The 19,702-nt window shown below is 40.9% G+C and overlaps 1 protein-coding gene and 1 long non-coding RNA gene across 4 annotated transcripts in view; one reads left to right on the top strand and one right to left on the bottom strand.

Moving 5' to 3' along the window:
* Positions 1-16,021, top strand: part of FRYL (FRY like transcription coactivator) — a 142,790-nt gene extending 126,769 nt beyond the window's left edge. For 2 of the 3 annotated variants that reach the window (XM_083367890.1, XM_083367888.1), the window contains 7 exons: positions 297-446; positions 4,141-4,239; positions 7,470-7,538; positions 9,767-9,784; positions 11,797-11,907; positions 12,727-12,926; positions 14,013-16,021. In XM_083367890.1, coding sequence (XP_083224016.1) covers positions 297-446; positions 4,141-4,239; positions 7,470-7,538; positions 9,767-9,784; positions 11,797-11,907; positions 12,727-12,926; positions 14,013-14,268 — 903 coding nt within the window. In that variant the 3' untranslated portion in view covers positions 14,269-16,021. The remainder of the gene's footprint in view (positions 1-296; positions 447-4,140; positions 4,240-7,469; positions 7,539-9,766; positions 9,785-11,796; positions 11,908-12,726; positions 12,927-14,012) is intronic. The other variant, XM_083367889.1, reaches the window with a different exon arrangement.
* LOC310643495 lies at positions 11,929-14,005 on the bottom strand. Its single transcript, XR_014493093.1, has 2 exons — positions 13,012-14,005; positions 11,929-12,313 (listed from the first exon to the last, which is right to left on the bottom strand). It is a non-coding gene; the product is annotated as an uncharacterized lncRNA (long non-coding RNA).
* Positions 16,022-19,702: the final 3,681 nt, after the last annotated feature.

Below are 19,702 nucleotides of genomic sequence, written 5' to 3'. Positions count from 1 at the left end.
TGTGATAGAGTTACATGGAAAAGGAGAATTTAGTCTCGGATATAAAGCATCAGTCATAATAGAACAGGGCAGCCTCCTACTCAAATAAAATATTGGCGGGAGGGGAACAAAAGAGGGAGTTTGTGCAGTTCTAATTTTCATTTCTTTTAAATGTTTCCTCCAAAGCAAAAAAAAAAAAACCACAATTTTTAAGTACTTGCTATCAAGCCAAGAATAAAAATATTAAAGAATCTACAGTAAAATAAGTAAAGCCTTTAAATTTTTCCCACATGCAAACGCCATTTTATTGCATTTAGGTGATTCAGAGGAGATTTGGGGCCATCACACATGAATCGGTCAGTTTCCTGGGTGAGAATCTGCAGCGAATTGGAACAAAATTTAAAAGTTCATTGGAAGTTATGACGACGCATTCAGAATGCCCAACTGTTTTTGTGGATGCCGAAACGGTAATATCTTATATCTATGTCTACATGCTAACTGTTCTGAATAGGGACTCTTAATAGTAAACTAAGGAAATTCTATATCTATCTGTCTATCTGTCTGTCTATCCATAGATATATACATACACACACACACACAACATTAGTTGCAGTACAAAGAGTTTAAAATGAAGATATGATTTGCAAGCCGCCTAAAAATATTTGTTTTCTCCATATCACAGATCAGATTTTCTCTCTTAGTATCCAAAACTCTTATCTGTTCTAATGATTTTTAACATTAATTTTTTTGAGTTGATCATTCCCTTTTGAAAAATATTTCAAAAATTGGCAATTATTTTTTTTTGGCAATGTAAATGAAATATTAAAATTGTTTTTGCTCCTAAGATTTTCATGTTTTGTTTTTCTCAGCCATAATTTCAGAAATAGCTTAGAGCTCCAAAAGCTACACTTTTTTTAAAAAAAAAAATCCAGAACTGTAAAAATGCTCACAAGTAGAATTGCAAGAACACTATTGGGCAGAATGAAGCTCTATGGATTCTACCCAATAGGGTCCGTTCCATTTCCTGCCTGCTTCAGGGGGTTCCCCCTCCCACCGAGTAGAGACTTTAGCGAGATTTAGAGCTATTCCAAGCCTGTTAATATTCCTCTTGCCCAAGTACGGTGCAATTTGGGCTACAAAGTTTCCTGTGAACTTTGAAAAGAAAGGAAATTATAAAATAAAAGCAGCCTTGGCATGGTACATGGAAGACTATAGGCACTCCTCGGGCTACAAACAGCAATTGGAACCGGGATTGCCGTTGCTAAGTGATGCAGTTGTAAAAGGTGACATCACCTGACAGCATCACAGTGATGGCACTCTAGGTTGCCATCATAACCCCAGATCGCACAGGTCATTAAGCAGGAAGGGGTAGGAGTCCCAGGCAATGAGCTGTCCTGGAGGGCAGCGGAGACCGCTGAAGGCCTTGGGAGGGCTGGCAGAGACTGTGTCCAGGTGGGGGATTCTGCAGACGGTAGAAAAAGCAATGGGACCAGCTTACCAAAAGTGATTTACAAGCTTTCCTGCCAGCTTCCCAATGACTGCTTGTGGGAAATTGGCAGAGAAGATCACAAATTGTGACTATGTTCCATGGAGATGCTACAGCAGCTAGAACTTTGAGGACCAGCCATACATCCATTTCCCCCCCCTCCCCCAGCACCACTGAAATTTTCAACAGTTACTGAATGTGGAGGGACACAAGTGGATGGACTACAATACTTATTTATGTTTGCTTATTATATTTAGTGTTCCTTTGACCGATTAAGACAGTTACAATTTTTTTCACCTCACAATCATCTGAATACCCTGGTACATTGGTACTCAACTGCTTCAAAGCTCATCGGATTTGGTACTCAGTGCATTTTGACGTGAAAATGTTGTCCTAGTACTCGTGCATGTGGTATTTGACCCTCTGTAATTGAAAGAAGGTGATGGCCATGGAGAAGGGATAGGAAGTTGGCCATGCCAGGAAAGTTGCTGACATAGGAAAATGAGACAGACTGGAAGTCTTTCCTGGCTGAAACAAAGGGTCACGTGGTTTTCTTGATACTCATTTTTAGTCTTCAGCACACCTCCCAGAACCAATTAACAATGAGTACCAAGGTACCACTGTACTTAAGTTCGATTCTTTTGAATTGAAATCCTTCTGCTTTTAAGAGAGCGATTTATACCAGACAAGCTGAAAACAATACCCTCATTAAGGAGAAAACCACATCCTACCAACCCTGGCAGGGCAAGCTATTATATATAAACAGGGAGCAACTCACTAACACTGATGATGTTATCTATCTGGGTGATGAAATGTCTGCAGGCCAACAACCAAACTTAAGAGAGAGCATCAAGGACTCCACAGTTCAACCCTGAGCTATATATATACTGTTCAGTTGGGAACCCATGGTATCAACAGACTTGTCTTCTCTCTATCTCTCTTGACAAAAATCATTGTTCCACGATGTCAAGTAAATGGATCTAAAAATGAACTTTCAAAAGTGCTTGGTGTTCTTTCCACAAGCACCTTAATCCAGTGTGTGTGTGTGTGTGTGTGTGTGTGTGTGTGTGTGTGTGTGTGTGTTTTGTCCCACCCCCCACCCCCCCGGGTACAAACAGACAGACAAGCAGGCACAACTAGCAAGGGTTAATTCCTCAGGCTTTAGTAATTGCCTTCTGATAAGGCCTTGGCAGCAAAATACAAACAGTCAGCTCCGCTGGAATGAGATAGCTTCCAAACAATTACTCAAAATGAGTCCAAGCAAACAGTCCAGAAACAAAAGTACAGAAGCGTTGTCAAGAATTCAGGCCAGGGTTTCAAACAGGTAGTAAATCCGACAGAATTCCGAAGATGTGACCAGAAGTTGATCAAATTATTGTTCGTCACAAAGTCCTGAGAGCAGCCACACCCCCTTTTGTACCTTGTGGGGTGTGGCTCAGTGACTCAGCTAATCCCTGACCCTCCTACTCTTCGTACGCTGCTGTAAACGCTTGGCTCTGTGCCGTTCTCGGGGATCTAGCCATGATTCCATCTGCTGCAGCTGCTCTGGCTCACTCCCAGCCTGGCTAATCACAGGCTGCTCCTGCCAGCCTTCAGATGAAGACGGAGGCCTTGCCAGAGGGGAGGGTCCCAGAGAGGGAGGCCTTGCCAGTTCCTTCCCATCATCCTCAGAGTCCTCTTCCTTGGGTAGGACAGGCTCTGGGGTCGGGGCCACAACAGTTGTGTGTGTGTGTGTGTGTGTGAGTGTGAGATAGCTGGCTTTTACTTATTCATTATTTCTGGGTCTTTATTCTTTTCATGTGCTGGTTGGAATTAGATCAGTCTGTACTGCCCAGTAACCTTCAGGGTAATGATAAGTTTGTCCTTCATAAAGTAGATACCCATCTCAAGTTGCATTTGGGAAATGAAGTACTCACAAATAAAAGATAGAGCAATATTTCCAGTTCAGGCATTGCATTGCCAAGCTACCCATCCCATTAGCACTCCAAACAGGTCATGCTGTGCTATCAGCTTGTTTATACGGCAGTGATTTTCTGCAGGAGAGAAAATGTTTACATCAAAATTTTATGCATTTGCTTCCCTACAAGTTCAGTATCTTGCATTATTATAATACATCAGTGGCTCCCAGCTTTTTCTATACCCTGCACCCCTAGAACGCTTCTGATACATTCTCGCACCCCTTACAAAAGTTTGAAATAATGACAACGAATTATGTATATAGGCTATAATTTTGAAAACCCAGGTTTTCACACCCCCTGGAATATCATCTCACACCCCCGGTTAGGAACCCCTGCAATACATGAATTGCATTTTTATATCTGGTGTGCAAATATTTTAATCCATCATTTAATAGATAATTCTTTAGTCACAGTACTTAACAAAGGGGGGGTACATCTCTTCTAGACAGTTCTTTTTTTAGATGTACATTTCTGTACATTTTCATTTGTCATGTAGAATAATTATTTCTGGCAGAGATATAGAGTTGATATTAACAAGAGATATAATTTGTATTGTATAAACAATTCCGGCAACTTCCTTAATATTTGGAGGTACTTCTTTAATCTTAGTAGATGTTGTCAGGTTATAGCAACACGTTTAAAAATGTAAATAAGTACATATTATATTTTGCATGGGATTAATTAATAAGGTTTTTAAACATTCTTTTTGTATTACAGTTAATGTCCTGTGGTTTACTAGAAACATTGAAATTCAGTGTTCTGGAGCTTCAAGAACATTTGGATACTTACAATGCGAAAAGAGAGGCAGCTGAACAGGTAGTATAGTATTACACTGCATTGAATACATTAATGATCATGGGAATTTTAAATAACATATATTGGACTCTCCTACAGTGTAGTGTGAATTGAGGGAGTGTTCTGTTCCAGCCTACGACCGGCCCTGTTTGAATGTCAGGGACAACCCCTTTTTATAATGAACAGGCTGGAACTAACCCAACCAAATTTATTTACAAAAGTTAAACGAAAAGTTCAAACAAGACTTAAACCAAAAAGATTAAACAAGAGTTAAACAATAACAGACCAGGACTCTCACAGAAGCTCTTCAAATGGTTGCCTTCAGCAACCAGCACCTCCCACACATTCCCCTTTTAACAGCAGTCCCAAGGCGTGGTTTCTCATTGCGTCCTCCCGAGTTGCCTCATTGCTTTCCTCTGCTCAGTTCTGCTAGATTGCCTCCTAGCATCCCTGAACAGAGCCAGCTGTGGATCGTCTTCTTCCAACCCCTCATGCTCACACAGCTGGGTCTGAGGAGGAACAAGACAGGAGGGGCCTGGCTGAGAGTTCTGTGGTGCATCAGAACCTTCCTCTGACACCAAAGGCTCTCCAAACCCCTCCTCCTCCTCTTCAGAATCGTCCGACTCAGCTGCCGAAACCACAGGCTGATGCTGAATCACAGCAGGGAGGTCAAAGACCATATGACATATATTCACATTTGAAATCGAATGCATCCGCTAGGATCTTCTTCAGAAATGAACGTTAAAGCAGTAATAAAAATAATCTTTTAATAAGTAGCATTTCAAAAGGAATAGAACTTTAAGCAACTTCCAAAGAATTCTAGCGTAATGATGAGTTTTTGCAAATATAATAATAGCGGAACACTACGTTTTCAGAACCAGAATTTGATTGTCTGGAAGGAAACTGACTTGTAATTGACATCCCCTGAAAGCTTCCTTTGTCTCAAAAATACGCTGTGAACTGTCTTACACCTTTGCTCTGCCCTAGTCATTCAGAGATACTGCAGGGAAAGACAGGCTGAGTACAGAACTATAACCGTAAGCAGGATTTGACAGCCTCATTATAGAAAACTCATGTTAAGAGTTCCTATTGCATTAGAATGACAAAGGTCAATAAAGTGCCTGCCCATCAAACATTTTTAAAAAAGAAAAGAAAAAAAAGAATGATGCTGTATTATTTGGGTATTCTGAATATTGGATGCTGTGCAAGAGCAGAAAGAGAGTATAGGAAAAAAATGGTTTCTGAAGCTTCCTACCGGCTTTATTCTTTTGATTTTACTTTGGTCTAGGCCAGGGGTAGGCAACCCTTGGCTCTTTTATGATTCGTGGACTTCAACTCCCAGAATTCCTGAGCCAGCTTGGCTCAGCTTGGAAACCTCTCCCTTTCCTCTCAGCATGGCTGGCTCAGGAATTCTGGGAGTTGAAGTCCACAAGTCATAAAAGAGCCAAGGTTGCCTAGCCCTGGCTAGTTTTCCCTCCTTGCCTGAAGGATCATGTGGATTACATTTCCATGTTCTCCCTTCCCTTACATTTAATTTTTATTTTATATTCAATTTGGGGGACTAATAATAAAATAATACAGGTAGTCCTCGACCTTCAACCACAGTTGAGCCCAAAATTTACGTTGCTAAGCCAGACACTTGTTAAATGAATGTTGCCCCATTTTACAATCTTTCTGGCCACAGCTGCTAAGCGAATCACTGCAGTCGTTAAGTTAGCAACCCGGTTGTTAACTTTGCTTGTCAGAGGGTCGCAAAAAGTGATCACGTGACTCTTCAACCGTCATAAATACGAGTCAGTGGTCAAGTGCCTGAATTTTGATTGCGTGACCCACGGGGATGCTGCAACGGTCGTCAGCGTGAAAAACAGTCATAAGTCGCTTCGGTGCTGTTGTAACTTCGAACAGTCACGAAATGAACTGCTGTAAGTCTACGGCTACCTGTACATCAACAGATAGGAATTAATTTCTGCTTATGTTATGTGGGGGAAATTGCAGCTCATTTAATATGCACTTGTGAAAGACAGAAAAAATATTTTTATTGTAGAGGGAATGAGAAGTAGATATTAGGAGCGATCGATCGTTGACGCACCACCGTTGCACCGAATGTGGATCTACAGTAGGATTTATAGAATCCTATTTGAGCTCCCTTCGTTGTCAGTCCTTGTACCTATAGAAGTGATTAAGGGGAGAACGTTTTAGCGCCCCTATTCTTCCCTCCTGCCCCTATGTGTTTCTTAGAAGTATACAAGAATAACTGGGGGGATCCGTGCAGCCCTTTTGGAATACTTTGTGTAGGGATACGGTCTCTGTTTCAGGGTTGTGTTATTTATTGTGATTCAGCTCGACACTTGAAGTGGTAAAAGAGGAAGTAAAAAAGAAGAGCCAGGGATGCCATTAAATAAAACAAAAAATGTTAAAAAGAAAGATGCGTTGGGCTCCATGCCATTAATTGACATGCTAGCGTTTAGAAAATTCAATTTGTTCTCCAGAAAACGCACCGTCCTAATTCATTTACTGAAAGCCCTAATTCAATAGACTAATGAAAAATTAGATTTTTGTTCCCTTGTATACAAAGGTTAAAAAAAAAAGTCATAATCATAGTCAGGTTCATTATTCTGCTGGCATAGAGCTGCCTGCAACTTGGTCTGAAACATAATTAAGTTTTGTTCCATTACAGTTGGTGAATTAAAGCACATTCCTCCCTGTCTATCACTGAATTCCGTAGGTGCTACAAGTATGTAATTTGAGGGGGGTTTATGTCTGTCCCTACATGTGCATCCATGGTTGCTTGGTTCTCATCCAATGCGACATGTAAATGTGATTTTCTTTAGGTTCAGCAAGCTATCAGAACTTACCCATAATGGCTTAGTGTTATGAATTTAAAATATCACGGCTTGCTCATTCAACTAAGGTTAAATAATGTTAGTGATCAGTGGACCGGATTTTATACATGGACCTGCATTTAGAAAAGAGACTAGATTTTTTTATCTCTTTGATGATGTATTGCTATTTCAATCATCTTTTCTTTATCATTTCAAACTACACATCAAAGTATACTATAAAAAGTGTGACAGTTTTAAAGGTATGCATCGTATATTTTATTACTTTTTTCCTGAATAAGTCCCTTAAATCAGTAGGTTATATTATAACATTCTGCGACTCAAGCAAAATGTGTTGTCCGTGTTCGGGCTCGTATAGGCATCAGTGATTCTGCTTTGACTCTTTCAGCTTGCCTCTGTTTTATTTTGCAGTGGCTGAAAGATTGCAAAAGGACCTTTGGTACAGACGATGGTATTCATGGAGCTACTACAGATGCTCAGGTAGGCCTCTGCTTCCAGTCACTTGTGTCTATTTATGTCATGCGTAAATATGAAACCATCCATACGTGCTGCAAGTATGAACAAGTCCTAATGTTCCCATCAGGTTAAAAAGTAAAAAAAAAATTATTTTAGCTATCAGTAATAAAAACCTGGCTGTTTGGGTCTAATAACATTGAACAGATAACCAGGAAAGATGGAATCAGTCTTCAAATGCTCTTGTTATGAAACCGCTATTTGCAAGGAAGAAACTTGGTATTCTGCATATCGGCTCATCAGATAAATAGCTGTCTGGCACAGAAGCTAAGCTGCCTCAAATCTAATTAGTTCTGGGTGACCTGCCTGGAAAGTAATATTAAAAATAATTAGTTGGACCACGAAAATCTGATCTGAAGTGTTTGTAAAGAGCTACCCACAGTAGAAAACACAGATTTCTTAAAAGCAATAATTACATTAAAGCATTTTTGAAAGGATCAATAACAGCAGAGTTATTAGTAAGTATATAAAAATACTGTTAACCGGGGGGGGGAATCAAATATATCCATGCTATTTCTGGGGTATTGGTGGTTTGATTTTAACTTATTAGATGAAGGCGGATGGCCAGCTATAGCATTGCCACAGGAGCTGGTATATTCTTTTTGCTTTACTAGAACTGTCAGGAAAAAAATAAATCTTCTGAGTTTCCAGAGTTGTCTTTGCATCTGGAAGAACAACTAATCCTGAACGGTGGATAGACTCAAATCTTCTGATACTACTTCTAAGAAGACTTGTCTTCTCCAGACTTGGAGAAGAAGCAGACAGATTTATTATTATTATTATTATTATTTAGAAAATGTTTAGATTTTGTTGTAATTTACTCTCATTTCTTTCTTTATTAAGAAGTTGGCAGGCGGTTCCAAGGAGAGAGTTAAAATTTTAAACAGTAACAGATTTGGTTTTTCTTGGTAATGTAGATGCTAGTAAGTAACAATCTGTAGCAAATTTAAGGAACTGCCTTTCCCAGCTACCCATTAAAGAGTTGGGGCTGAGAAGACTGAAGCCGAGAGAGTAGGAAAGGATGTTATGCAGAGGTTTGTAGCTGTTTCTTTCCCAGATAAAGAACGTAATTTTCAAGAAATCAGAGTCTAGCTCAGGGATCTTCAAACTTGGCCCTTTTATGACTCGTGGACTTCAACTCCCAGAATTCCTGGCTGGAGCCTGGCGCCGATTCTGGTGCTTCCGCTGAGCCCCGACAGCCCTGCAGCTCCAGCCGTCTCGCTCAGGCTTGTGCGGTGCTGCCACCGGTTCAGCTCATTCCCCTCCCCCGATACAACTTTTCTAGGATGGTCGCGTACCACCTGCCAGGTGCCAATGTACCACAGGTGGTACCTGTACGACTGGCTGAAAAGCCCTGCCCTAGGGTGCTGGCCTAGCCTTGTTCAAGCCTCTGTTTTCAGGCTAGAGATCTAAAAGGAGTCGATATTTCCATTCAGCTTGAATGCAGAACCGCCGTTAGGCAGATCTGGGCTATGGCATGCTTGATTGGGCCACAGTCCTTTAGTAAGCCAGGAAACAGGCCCGCACTATTGCTGCTTCAGAGAAAGGCAGAGACAGGACAGAATTGAGCTTGGAAGAGACGGATCCGGTAGCGGTCTTCTAGCCCCAGGTGAACTTGCTAGCTTTGAACCGGATGAGAGTAGCACATGAGCTTTTTTTTTAATCTTTGCAGTGGTTTTTTTGTTTTGTTTTGTTTGTTTATCAGGAGGGAATCTCTTCTTTTTTTTTCTCCCTGTTAAGAATACGATCCTTTATTCCTTGCAGAAATTTTGTCTTCTGTTTTCCCACTCCCGTTACAGTTACATCTATCCGGGAGTGTCCTATATGAGTACTTACCGTGAAGTTCCTTTAAATGCATGAAGTTTGATGTCTGCCTTCACAGTTGTCGCTTAAACCTATTTATCCCCAGTTTTTTTTTCTTCTCTCCATTCAATATCAGAACTTACTTGTCACTGCTTTTCACTATACATTTGGGTCACTTTGCATGATAACAAAGCAAGTAGTGCAGCCAGTTGTTCTATCATCTATAAATACTCAGTATTATTTTTATACGTGCATTAAATTCTTCTTTGGAAGTTTTTTTTCCCCTTTAATTATATCTGGGACATTCTAAGACCCATGGAAAATAAAGTTCTATACTAATTCTTGATCTTTTTCCTTTTTGTATTTTGTGACCCGCACACCTTCTTGCTTAGCATTTGGAAATTCTAGCAGTAAGTGATGGCTCTTGATTTATCAAATAATTAACTATGCCAGTAACCAAACTGGCTTTCATTTTTGTCTCTTGTCCATTTGTGATATCACAGTGTTTCATTATAAAATATTATGGAAATAACAATCGCTTTGCTTATCTATAATTCTAACTCCTCAGCAGTCCTTTTAGATGGCAGAATATTGTAGCTATAGCAAATTATTCCATTGTTAGTTTTGCTTACTTATTTTAAATCCATATTAACAGTCATATCCACTAATACAGTTACATACACAAATAGAGGTGATGCTACGCTTCTGTTCACGAATCCATTACCTTTGAGGTTGAAATATTATTAAAAACAATCAAAACATTAAGACTATATATACAGACTGTATCAAAAGTCAGGCTTCATGGCCAGCCACAAAGCAGGTTCAAAGGCCACATGTCCAAAGCATTTAGAAGGAAACGGCAACCAATTTGATTGTTTAATTTATATAATAAATTCTGCATGGGGCCTGATTTTTGGTACACTTTCTATGTATGTATATTTATATGTTGTGTGTGTGTATGTGTAGAAACGATACCTTTATTTGCAATACAATAGATTGACATGTGATTAGGGCAGTGGTTCTCAACCGACGCAATTCATTTCACAGTAAGACGGAGCCCACATATGAAAGCGTCCCTGCCAGCCGTCCCAGAAAACCTGGTTTTCAAGGCACCGGTCCTTTTTATTCGTTTGCCTAATGGCTGGAGAAAGAAAAGGTTCATGTGTGGTCCTGACCCAACCTGTCTTCAGCCACCCTGCGTTTGGGGGACTAACTTGTGCTGATTTAAAATTATTCTAGTTCTCGTGTGTAATCTAGGAACCAGCATCCGATCTGCTTCGGTACATTTTGTCAGGCAAAATGCAGTGGTGATGGGAGTTCAGGCCCATTTGAGCCTTTTCACCTCCCGCGTTGGGGGCTCAGTTGTTGCACACCACCGCGCAACCTGGACAAACGTCCATCGAACACAGCGTGAGGTCGAGATCCGTTAACGTTTGAACATGCAGGATGAAAACTTTTTCTTCCCCCCCCACCTCATCCCCACGAGATCGTGCACCTTGTGCGCCGGTTGTATCTGAGACAGCAGCTTCTTGCCATTTTGAGAAAGCGTTCGTCGCTCGGCTAAGCATGCTGTAATTCCAGGCCTTGGCCATAAGGCTGAGACCATGATTGGAGGCAGCCGGTTGGGGAGGGTGGGAGCCATAGTTGCCCTAAAAGGAAGGAGGAGCCACGCAGGAGGACACTGCTTGTCCATTGCGCCGCCGGGAAGTAGCTTTGAAAAGGGACCTAGGCAAGGACCATAGATGAGAGGGTGGGATAGATGGGAAGAAGGCGTGAAAGGGAATCGCCATTGTGCTTGAAGGGATTGCTAGCTCGCCTCCTCTCTTCCTCTGGCAGGGCCGGAAGAGTTTTCCTTTTAGGGTGTCTGGTCTGATGGAGGGAGAGAATGAAATGTTGCACGCCGTGCCCCAAGCGGCATATCCAGAATTGCCTGTAAACAAATGAATTGCCGGCCTCGGCGGGGGATATTGGGATTATATTGGTAGGATGGACATTATTTGATAAGAGTGCTTGACGGGATGTGCCGTGAAAGGTTGAGAACCACTGTTCTAAAATTAGAAGCGACAGATCACCCAAAATAATACAGACATTTTTTTTCCCCTGCGAGAGCATGGCATTTCTGAAATGTCATCAACGTCCCTTTGTCTTTGCTGGAAATGGCTGCCCTTCTTAAAAGCCAAAGTTTATTATATAGCCAGCAAGAGAACATTTACTTTTTAAATTCTTAATCCACAGATGACTTAGAAGCCCTGGTTTTTCTCTGATTAGCTTCCTCCTCCATTATCTTAACCTTTCTCCCTCTGCAGTAAGCGAATAACTATTTTTATATTGCAAATTCTGCTCGTTACCCGTTGTATGCTATTGTCGCTTTCTTTGGATAATATATTGTTTTTCAGGTAACCATTTATTTATTTATTTACAGGAGTTAGAGCTGTGTCGGAGGCTATATAAGCTGCATTTCCAGCTGCTCCTTTTATTTCAAGCCTATTGTAAACTTATCAGCCAAGTGAATGTAGTGAAAAAAGAGGCAGAGGTAAAGAAAATGACACTGAAATGGGATATTTGCTTTTACTACAAGATTTAGTGCTAAGAATTACATCTCTGATGACAACAACAATAAGTATAATAGTAATAATGATGATGATGATGATGATGGAAGGGACCGTGGAGGTCTTCTAGTCCACCCTCCTGCTCTGGCAGGAAATCCTATACCATTTCAGACAAATGGCTGTCCAGTCTCTTCTTAAAAACTTCCAGTGTTGGAGTGTTTACCGCTTCTGGAGGCAGGTTGTTCCCCTGGTTAATTGTTCTGTCAGGAAATTCCTCCTTAGTTCCAGGTTGCTTCTCTCCTTGATTAGTTTCCACCCATTGCTTCTTGTCCTGCCTTCAGGTGCTTTGCAGGATAGCTTGACTCCCTCTGAGAGGCAACCCCTAAGTCTCTGAATTAAAAGATTAAATGGACTAATAAGAGTGGCTGTGCACCGTGACCATTCTGCTTTTGTGCTCAGGTGTGCACTCAAAAGCGGTTGATAACCCGTAAAGACACAAAATTTGATAGCTTATCAAAGGTTAGACAATGCAAATTCATCTTAAAGTTAGTTAAATATTAAATTGGTTTGAGACTCGATTCTCATCCAGTTTTATCAGATTTCAGTTAAGCACCTAAGCACCAGCATGCTCACTCTCAATGCTTGAGGTATCTACGAGAACGTAAGCCAATATTTAATCGTGGTAGCTTAATTTCTCATCTCACCTTAAATAATTTAAACATACTTTCTGCATAAGGCTGTGGGGGGGGGGGAATGGCCCTGCTACAAAAAACAAAAAAATGCACGTGTCTCTCTTTTCCTAGGTCATAAACATGTCGGAAGAGCTTGCTCAGCTGGAAGCCTTCTTGAAAATAGCTGCCGAGTCTGTTTCTTATAGCAGTATTGAAGAAATTCACATCCCAGAAGCTTCCCAGACCAGCACGGAGACAGCCATTCATTCGCTCATCGAAACTTTACGGAATAAGGATTTTTTCTCTGCTATAGCACAGGTCAAAGCATTCAGGTACTGCAAAATGGATTTTTACTAACATTCCTTCCTTGAAAAGGGACACAACTGGGAGGGAAAAGCAGGAAAAAGAGTGACTGACCTTGCATCGTCAACAGGAGCAGGTGCATCTTCTCCAAGGCGTGTGGCTGAAGCGAGCGGAGTCTGTAAACTCAAAGGAAGATGCCCCAGAGACAGGCTCCGAGCCTCCCTTTTTATCCGTGCCTTCTTTCCCGACATGTTTCAGCAGTTAATCACAGCTTCCTCAGTCGCCAGAACTAACTGATAACAGTCTCAGAAACATGCATCGTCTAAAACATAAATCAAACCATCCTCTGCTACCAATGTCAGGGAATAATTCTTCCTATCAGAGGGCGATGGACCATGCTTCAGATGATGCATAATGCGTGTGGGTGAAGGAAATAAAGCCCGACGCATATTCTATTAAAAAACCTTTAATCACAAAAGAAAAATATATATAAACAAAGCTAACCGACTACATTCTCTCTCATCAGACAGTAAAAGAAAAGAGTGTAAAGACAAAAACTAGAAAACTTTTTACGGTTGCGCACACAGCAAAGCTAACTCATAACATAGCTAGACCACATGACATTCACTATGGTTACCAGATAGGTTATTAACACAGGTGCAGAACAGAAGGAAATGTACAATTGAATTGAGCTTTTCGGACGAGCTAAAAAAAAAAGTGCAGTGACGGTCTCAACCAAGGACTTACGTAAATCTGGGCCCACGGAAACGAAGAGCGCTATAAAGTATTGGTAACATTTCATGCCAATAGAAGAGGCTATGTAGGCTGAACTTAACGGTGCTCTCTGAGCTTGGTGGTTTTCTTGAGATGTTTCCTGACCCAGCTAGGTAACATTTTCAGTGAACTGAAGAGTGCACCAGCTGCTCCACAAGCAACAGGAAATGCAGTCACTGAGCCTAGTTTTGGGAAAATGGGTGGTGTTTTTTTCCAGCAGAATTTAGCAGAATGCATGCAATTTACACCTCCCTAGGAAAAACTCGGATGCATTAATTTAGAGCAGAGATGGCCCACTTGATAAGAACGGTGACTAATACCTTGGTTTCTTGTGTCCCCAGGTGCATTTGGCCCAATGACATATTTGGCGATTCCGAAGAAGATCCGATTCAAACCCTCTTGCACATATTTTTCCGTCACCAGACCCTTGGCCAGACCGGCAGTTTTGCAATAGTTGGCTCAAAACAAGATCTGTCGGAAGCCAGCTCAAAACTAATGGAACTAAATTTAGAGATTCGAGAATCCCTCCACGTGGTGCAGTCGTACCAGCTTCTTGCAAAACACACGGCTGTGAGGAATCTGAGTACAGGATTTTGAACCACTCTTCCTCAGAAAAAACACTGAAAAGGGTGTGTGTGTAGGGGGGGCACCTTTTATCAAGCACCTTTCATATCGAATGAAACTGTTCCTATTCTCCAGGGAAGAATTTTTTTCTAGAAACAAGTTGCGTAGTTTAGTAACAGTTCTCAAAACAGCTGACATCACCTTTAATGCTTTTTTTTTTTACCTTGTGTCAGTAATATGAACTCATTAAAAAAATTGCATTAGAGAAAAGGGCTAAAAGCAATGCCTATAAAATGCATTTTCCCCCCCTATCATAAACAGAAAGTACATGGAGTTGCAATAATAGCCTCTTAACTTGGAGATAATGAAAGCAGGTGAAATGAGGCTAAAATGAACAATGGTTGTTTTGGCTGAAGACCTGTGAAAACTTTCTGGCTTTTAGACAGTAAATAATCAAATAATGTTTGATTCATAATTTTGAGAGTGTCATGAGGAATGTGCTGTATTATACCGGAATATAAAAAACTGCAAAATCCATTGATTTATCAATATTGTATTTACAATTTATTCTATTTTTGCCTGTAATGATAAAAATCATGCGTGCAAGTAGGAATGAATGGCTATCCAATCATCATATTTTGAGGATATGGACGTTTGTTAAAGTTTGAGCATGCCGAAAAAAAGCACTGTAAGATTATTTTTGGAAAAAAGTATATATTTTTAGCTTTAATTCCTAGTCTGTAAATGTTCTGGAGTTTAATAATATTTAAAACTGGAATTATCCAGGTTTTTTTTTAAAGAAATAATATATCTCTAACTGGTTTGGAATACTGCTCAGTTTTCTGATCAGGGCTTATAACAAATAACTGATAACTAACCAAAAAGTAGCTGCTTGCAGAGACTTTAAAAATGTATATTAAAGATGCCTATTGTCCCTCAAAACTCACTAGAAAAAAGTAACTTATTTTATTCTGTACATATTCTAGAAATTGTATAGTGTAAAATCCAGTATTTTTTGTATAAATGTTCAATGATGTTTTATTTGAGAATAGTGTTCAAAGCTGGGGCAGGGGGAGATAGAACAGTGTTTATTATCTGTCGTTCTGCAGAGTTCAAGAGAAAGTTTGATTAGGCATGTTTTTTCACGATTTTTCTTTTAAGCAAAGGCATCGGAGGACTATGATAGGGAGAACGCAGCCTACAGGCCCCAAAAGTCACCCTGTAATTCCTTGTCCAAGCATGCAGCATAAAAGTAACTGGATTCCCTTTCAAACCAAAACATTTTAATGAAGCAAAAAGAGCAAATGCAATTCCTCTATTCAAACAAATCAAATCCCCAATTATTTTATGTATCTCTCATGCACTGTGATTAAAAAATAAAACAAGTTTCCAGGGAGTAAAACACAAAAAAAGTTAGCGTGGGCTTTTTTCTTTGGGGAAATCGATTCTGTTAAACATACAGTTACGCTGAAATGCATTAATTGAAGGAACTGCGTTTAGAGACTGTTGGACTGATAACCCAAATTTTGTTCCATTCCATAACTTTTGTTAAGAAGATACAGCACATTCATAGTCACTGGGCTTTTTTAGCCCGATAAAATTGAATTATTCTGAAGGGTCTGTGGTACTTCAGGTTGCGTTCTTAATTATTTAATAACCCATTATAAGCATAGATGTAGTTTATAATTGTGTATTATATTTTTTCATAGTTTATCATTCTCCTTTCTCTGTGTGTGTGTTTTGTTTTTTAGGGGGGGGGCTTGTTCAAATAAAAATGTCAATTTACTCTTTTGTGTACTTTCTCATAGAATTGGGGGGTGTAGTTTGGTGGAGAATACTTGATTACATCTTTAGTGACTCAGCCTTCCATCCTTCCGAGGTAAGTAAAATGAGGACCCAGATTGTTGAGGGCAATTAAGCTGACTTTGTAATAATGCCGCTTGGGGTGTGTGTGAAAGCCCTAATAAGCAGGCATATACATAGAAGGAAGGCTACTGCTAAGCTTGTAAGCCGCCCTGAGTCTTCAGAAAAGGGCGGGATATAAATGGGATTTTAAAAAATTGTTGTTAGCTGCGAAGTCGTGTCCGACCCATCGTGACCCCATGGACAACGTTCCTCCAGGCCTTCCGGTCCTCTACCATCTTCTGGAGTCCATTTCGGCTCACGCCTACTGCTTCAGTGACTCCATCCAGCCACCTCCTTCTCTGTCGTCCCCTTCTTCTCTTGCCCTCCATCTTTCCCAGCATGAGGCTCTTCTCCAGCGAGTCCTTCCTTCTCATCAGGTGGCCAAAGTATACTTCTTTTTAAAACCTTTGGATGCTTTTCAACAGTGGAGCATGCATTTAAACAGACTGTTCCTGATTGGCATTTAAGAGACTTGTACATGCCTAATGCAAAACAGTGTGTGGCACTGAAGGACTTGAGTGGAGAGGGAAGCCTCTCCAGACACAATGGGGGACTGGCGCTTCCAGAGCATCACATCATATTTTGAGTTTTAGGAATTCACTTTTTCAAAAGCAAAATTTAAATTTGACAGCCTGGCTCGCTCGATCCTTCGTAATGACAAGATTTGTTATTTTCTAATGTTTCCAGGTTACGTTTCGTATCTCCTACATCCTTTGAACATTCCCCACCTCTGGAAAGGCATGGGTCCAGGCCCCAAGACTTTAAAAAGTGTATCATCAGCTGCCTGGATCAGTGATTTGACTCGTGATGCCTCTTTCCTATCCGAGACGTCTGTAAACAGTGTGAGAAATAGGCTTTGTCTTGGCTAATTGGCAGAGTAGCATTGGCCACCTATGAACGTGAATTTCATTGCTCCTAATTTTTACACCGTTTTTAAGCCTATTAAGATGACCTTTACCATGAAAACTCTTGAAAGTGCTCAAAACCAAGTCCTGGTCTCACTTCCAGAGTGTGTCCACGTGTGTGCAAAATTTGAGTTGCCATAGTAGCACACAGGTTTTCACAAACATTTGCATAGGTGCTACATGAAACGACCTAAATTATACAATTTTTAAAAAAAAACAAATGCCACATTATATCTGGAGTGAATACGTACTAAAATCGAAGCAAACCTTCTGGTAAGTGCTTAATTATCATGGAACAGCCATGTACTCATTTTATTAAAAGGACAAGGGGAAAAGAGTGATTTTAAGAGAATCAGTTTGGTGTAGAGGTTAAGGCATCGGACTGAGAGACTGAGTTCTAGTCCTGCTTTAGGCACAAAGCCAACTGGCTGACGTTGGCCCAGTCACAAACTCCCCAAAACCTTGCCAGAAAACTATAGGGAGTTGTCCTGAGGTAATTGCCGCAGTCAAGACTGACTTGCCACAAAAAGTCCCTCATCTTTGTGGAAGCCCCTCAAATACTGGAATACTGCTATCATGTCACATCTAGTCCTTTGCTCTAGATTGGCCATTCCCAAATCCTGCAACAGTTCTTCATACGTTCTTCATACTCCAGGCCTTTAATCATGTTAGCTGCTCTTTTTCTGCACTCAACTTTTTTTTTTCTTTTTCTTTTTTGGAATTGTGACAAATTCACACTTCAGGCAGTCTCTAGATCAAGGGTAGGCAACCTCGGCTCTTTTATGACTCATGGACTTCAACTCCCAGAATTCCTGAGTCAGCTGACTCGGGAATTCTGGGAGTTGGAAGTCCATGAGTCATAAAAGAGCCGAGGTTGCCTACCCCTTGCTCTAGATCTATGCTTCTCAACCTTGGCAGCTTTAATACACGGAATTCGACTCCTAGAATTCCCCAGCCAGAATTCTGGGAGCTGAAGTCTTCATACCTTAACAGTTGCCAAAGTTGAGAAGCGCCGCTTTAGACAATGGCCGCTGCTCCCAACACTGGCAGCCAGTGTGGGATTCTTGGCCTGCCGCTTCCTCTGGCTTTGCCAAACGGGAGCGATCGGTTCTACCAAATTCCTTTGTGCCGTCTGGACAAGTCCAGGAGTCAAGCCTCTCCATCTAATGGTGATGCACACAAGCAACTGTTCTCTAAAGCTGATGTTGCGCTGTTCCATCACTCATTACTCAAGAAATTCAGCATAATGTATGTGTGGAGCAACCGTCTCCCTTACAACCAAACTCCTCTGGTTGAACTTTTTCTGCCTGAAAAGGGGGTAGAGGCTACCACTTTATTTAAACCTCGAGGCCACGGACAACTACACTCCTCAGTTCCCAAGTAGGGCCGAGAGTGAATAGGAAAGACTTATCCTTTCAGCCAGCGATAACTGGATTATATCATGTCGATGTATACCTTACACTAGTGTTTCTCAACCTCAGCAACTTTTAAGATAGGGTGGCTGGCTGGAGAATTCTGGGAGTCCAGACATCTTAAAAAGTTAGCAGACAAAAATGGGTCAACAGAAGGCCCCGCCAGAAGTGGCGCCTGTTGCTTGTGTAGATTTGGTCCTCCGTGGCCAAAAAAACTTCAGAAACTCCAGACTGTGTTCCATTAGGACACACAAGTCTCAAGTCCTCCCAGAGAGGCAGTGTAACCCTTTGGTTGCTTTCTCAAAATCAGAAAGGTTTCCTATTTCACATGTCCCCCCCCCCCCCCGTGCCCATCAATGGGATTGTCAGAGGAGCAGGAATTAATAGGTAGCTGGACTAGAAAAATCTATGATGTGGTACGTTTTTATCGCTACCTCAAACCCGACCTTTAAGCATCAGTGTTTCTCAGCTTTGGCAACTTTAGGACGCGTGGACTTCAGCTCCTAGAATCCTAAACAGCCATGCTGGGTGGGGGAATCCTGAAAGTTGAATTTCACACATCCTTAAAGTCACCACGGTTGAGAAATACTGCTTTACATACACAAAGCATCATAAGCGCTCTGCAGCTTTCCATAGAAATTAACTACTCAAGCTGTACCACCTGTTTTTTTTTTAAAAAAAATACATTTTCCAACCCCTCCAGATCAAGAAGCAAAGCTTGGTTGTATGCAAGTGAACACTTTCCCCCTCTTAGTCTTTGATGGAATCCGAGAACTTGAAAGATCCTGGTTGAACGTCAACAACCAAATTGCAGCCAGTGAAACTGGAAAACACACGGCCCGTCTCCTATTGTGCTTAAAACTATTCTAGCACAGTCCAAAAACCATCTTCGTTATTGCAGAATAACTTCCTTCAGCATTTCTTCAGTTCTTATAAACTGGTTCCCGTGTCTTCTTTATGCCCTAGTATAGATTTCACAAATCAACACTCTTACAACTAATCTGAATGACAGAAGCTTTATTGATTAGTAACTCTTAATAATCTCCCCCTCTGCTCAGGCTTATAATTGAGCATTCCCAGAAACCAAAATCTGAATAGTTAAATCAGTTCCAAATTATAGGATGCTTAACACAAACCATTATTCACAGAATTTTGCACGGAAGGAATCGGTGGTATTATACGGAGCTTTTTGAGTCCTTGACTTATTGAGGTTTGGCATTCACATCAGCAAAGGGGGGGAAAAAG

This window comes from Vipera ursinii, assembly GCF_947247035.1.
Source record: "Vipera ursinii genome assembly, chromosome: 7".
NCBI lineage: Eukaryota > Metazoa > Chordata > Lepidosauria > Squamata > Viperidae > Vipera > Vipera ursinii.
The sequence above is the reverse complement of the archived record's forward strand: the minus strand, read 5'-3'. Positions and strand labels throughout refer to the sequence as shown.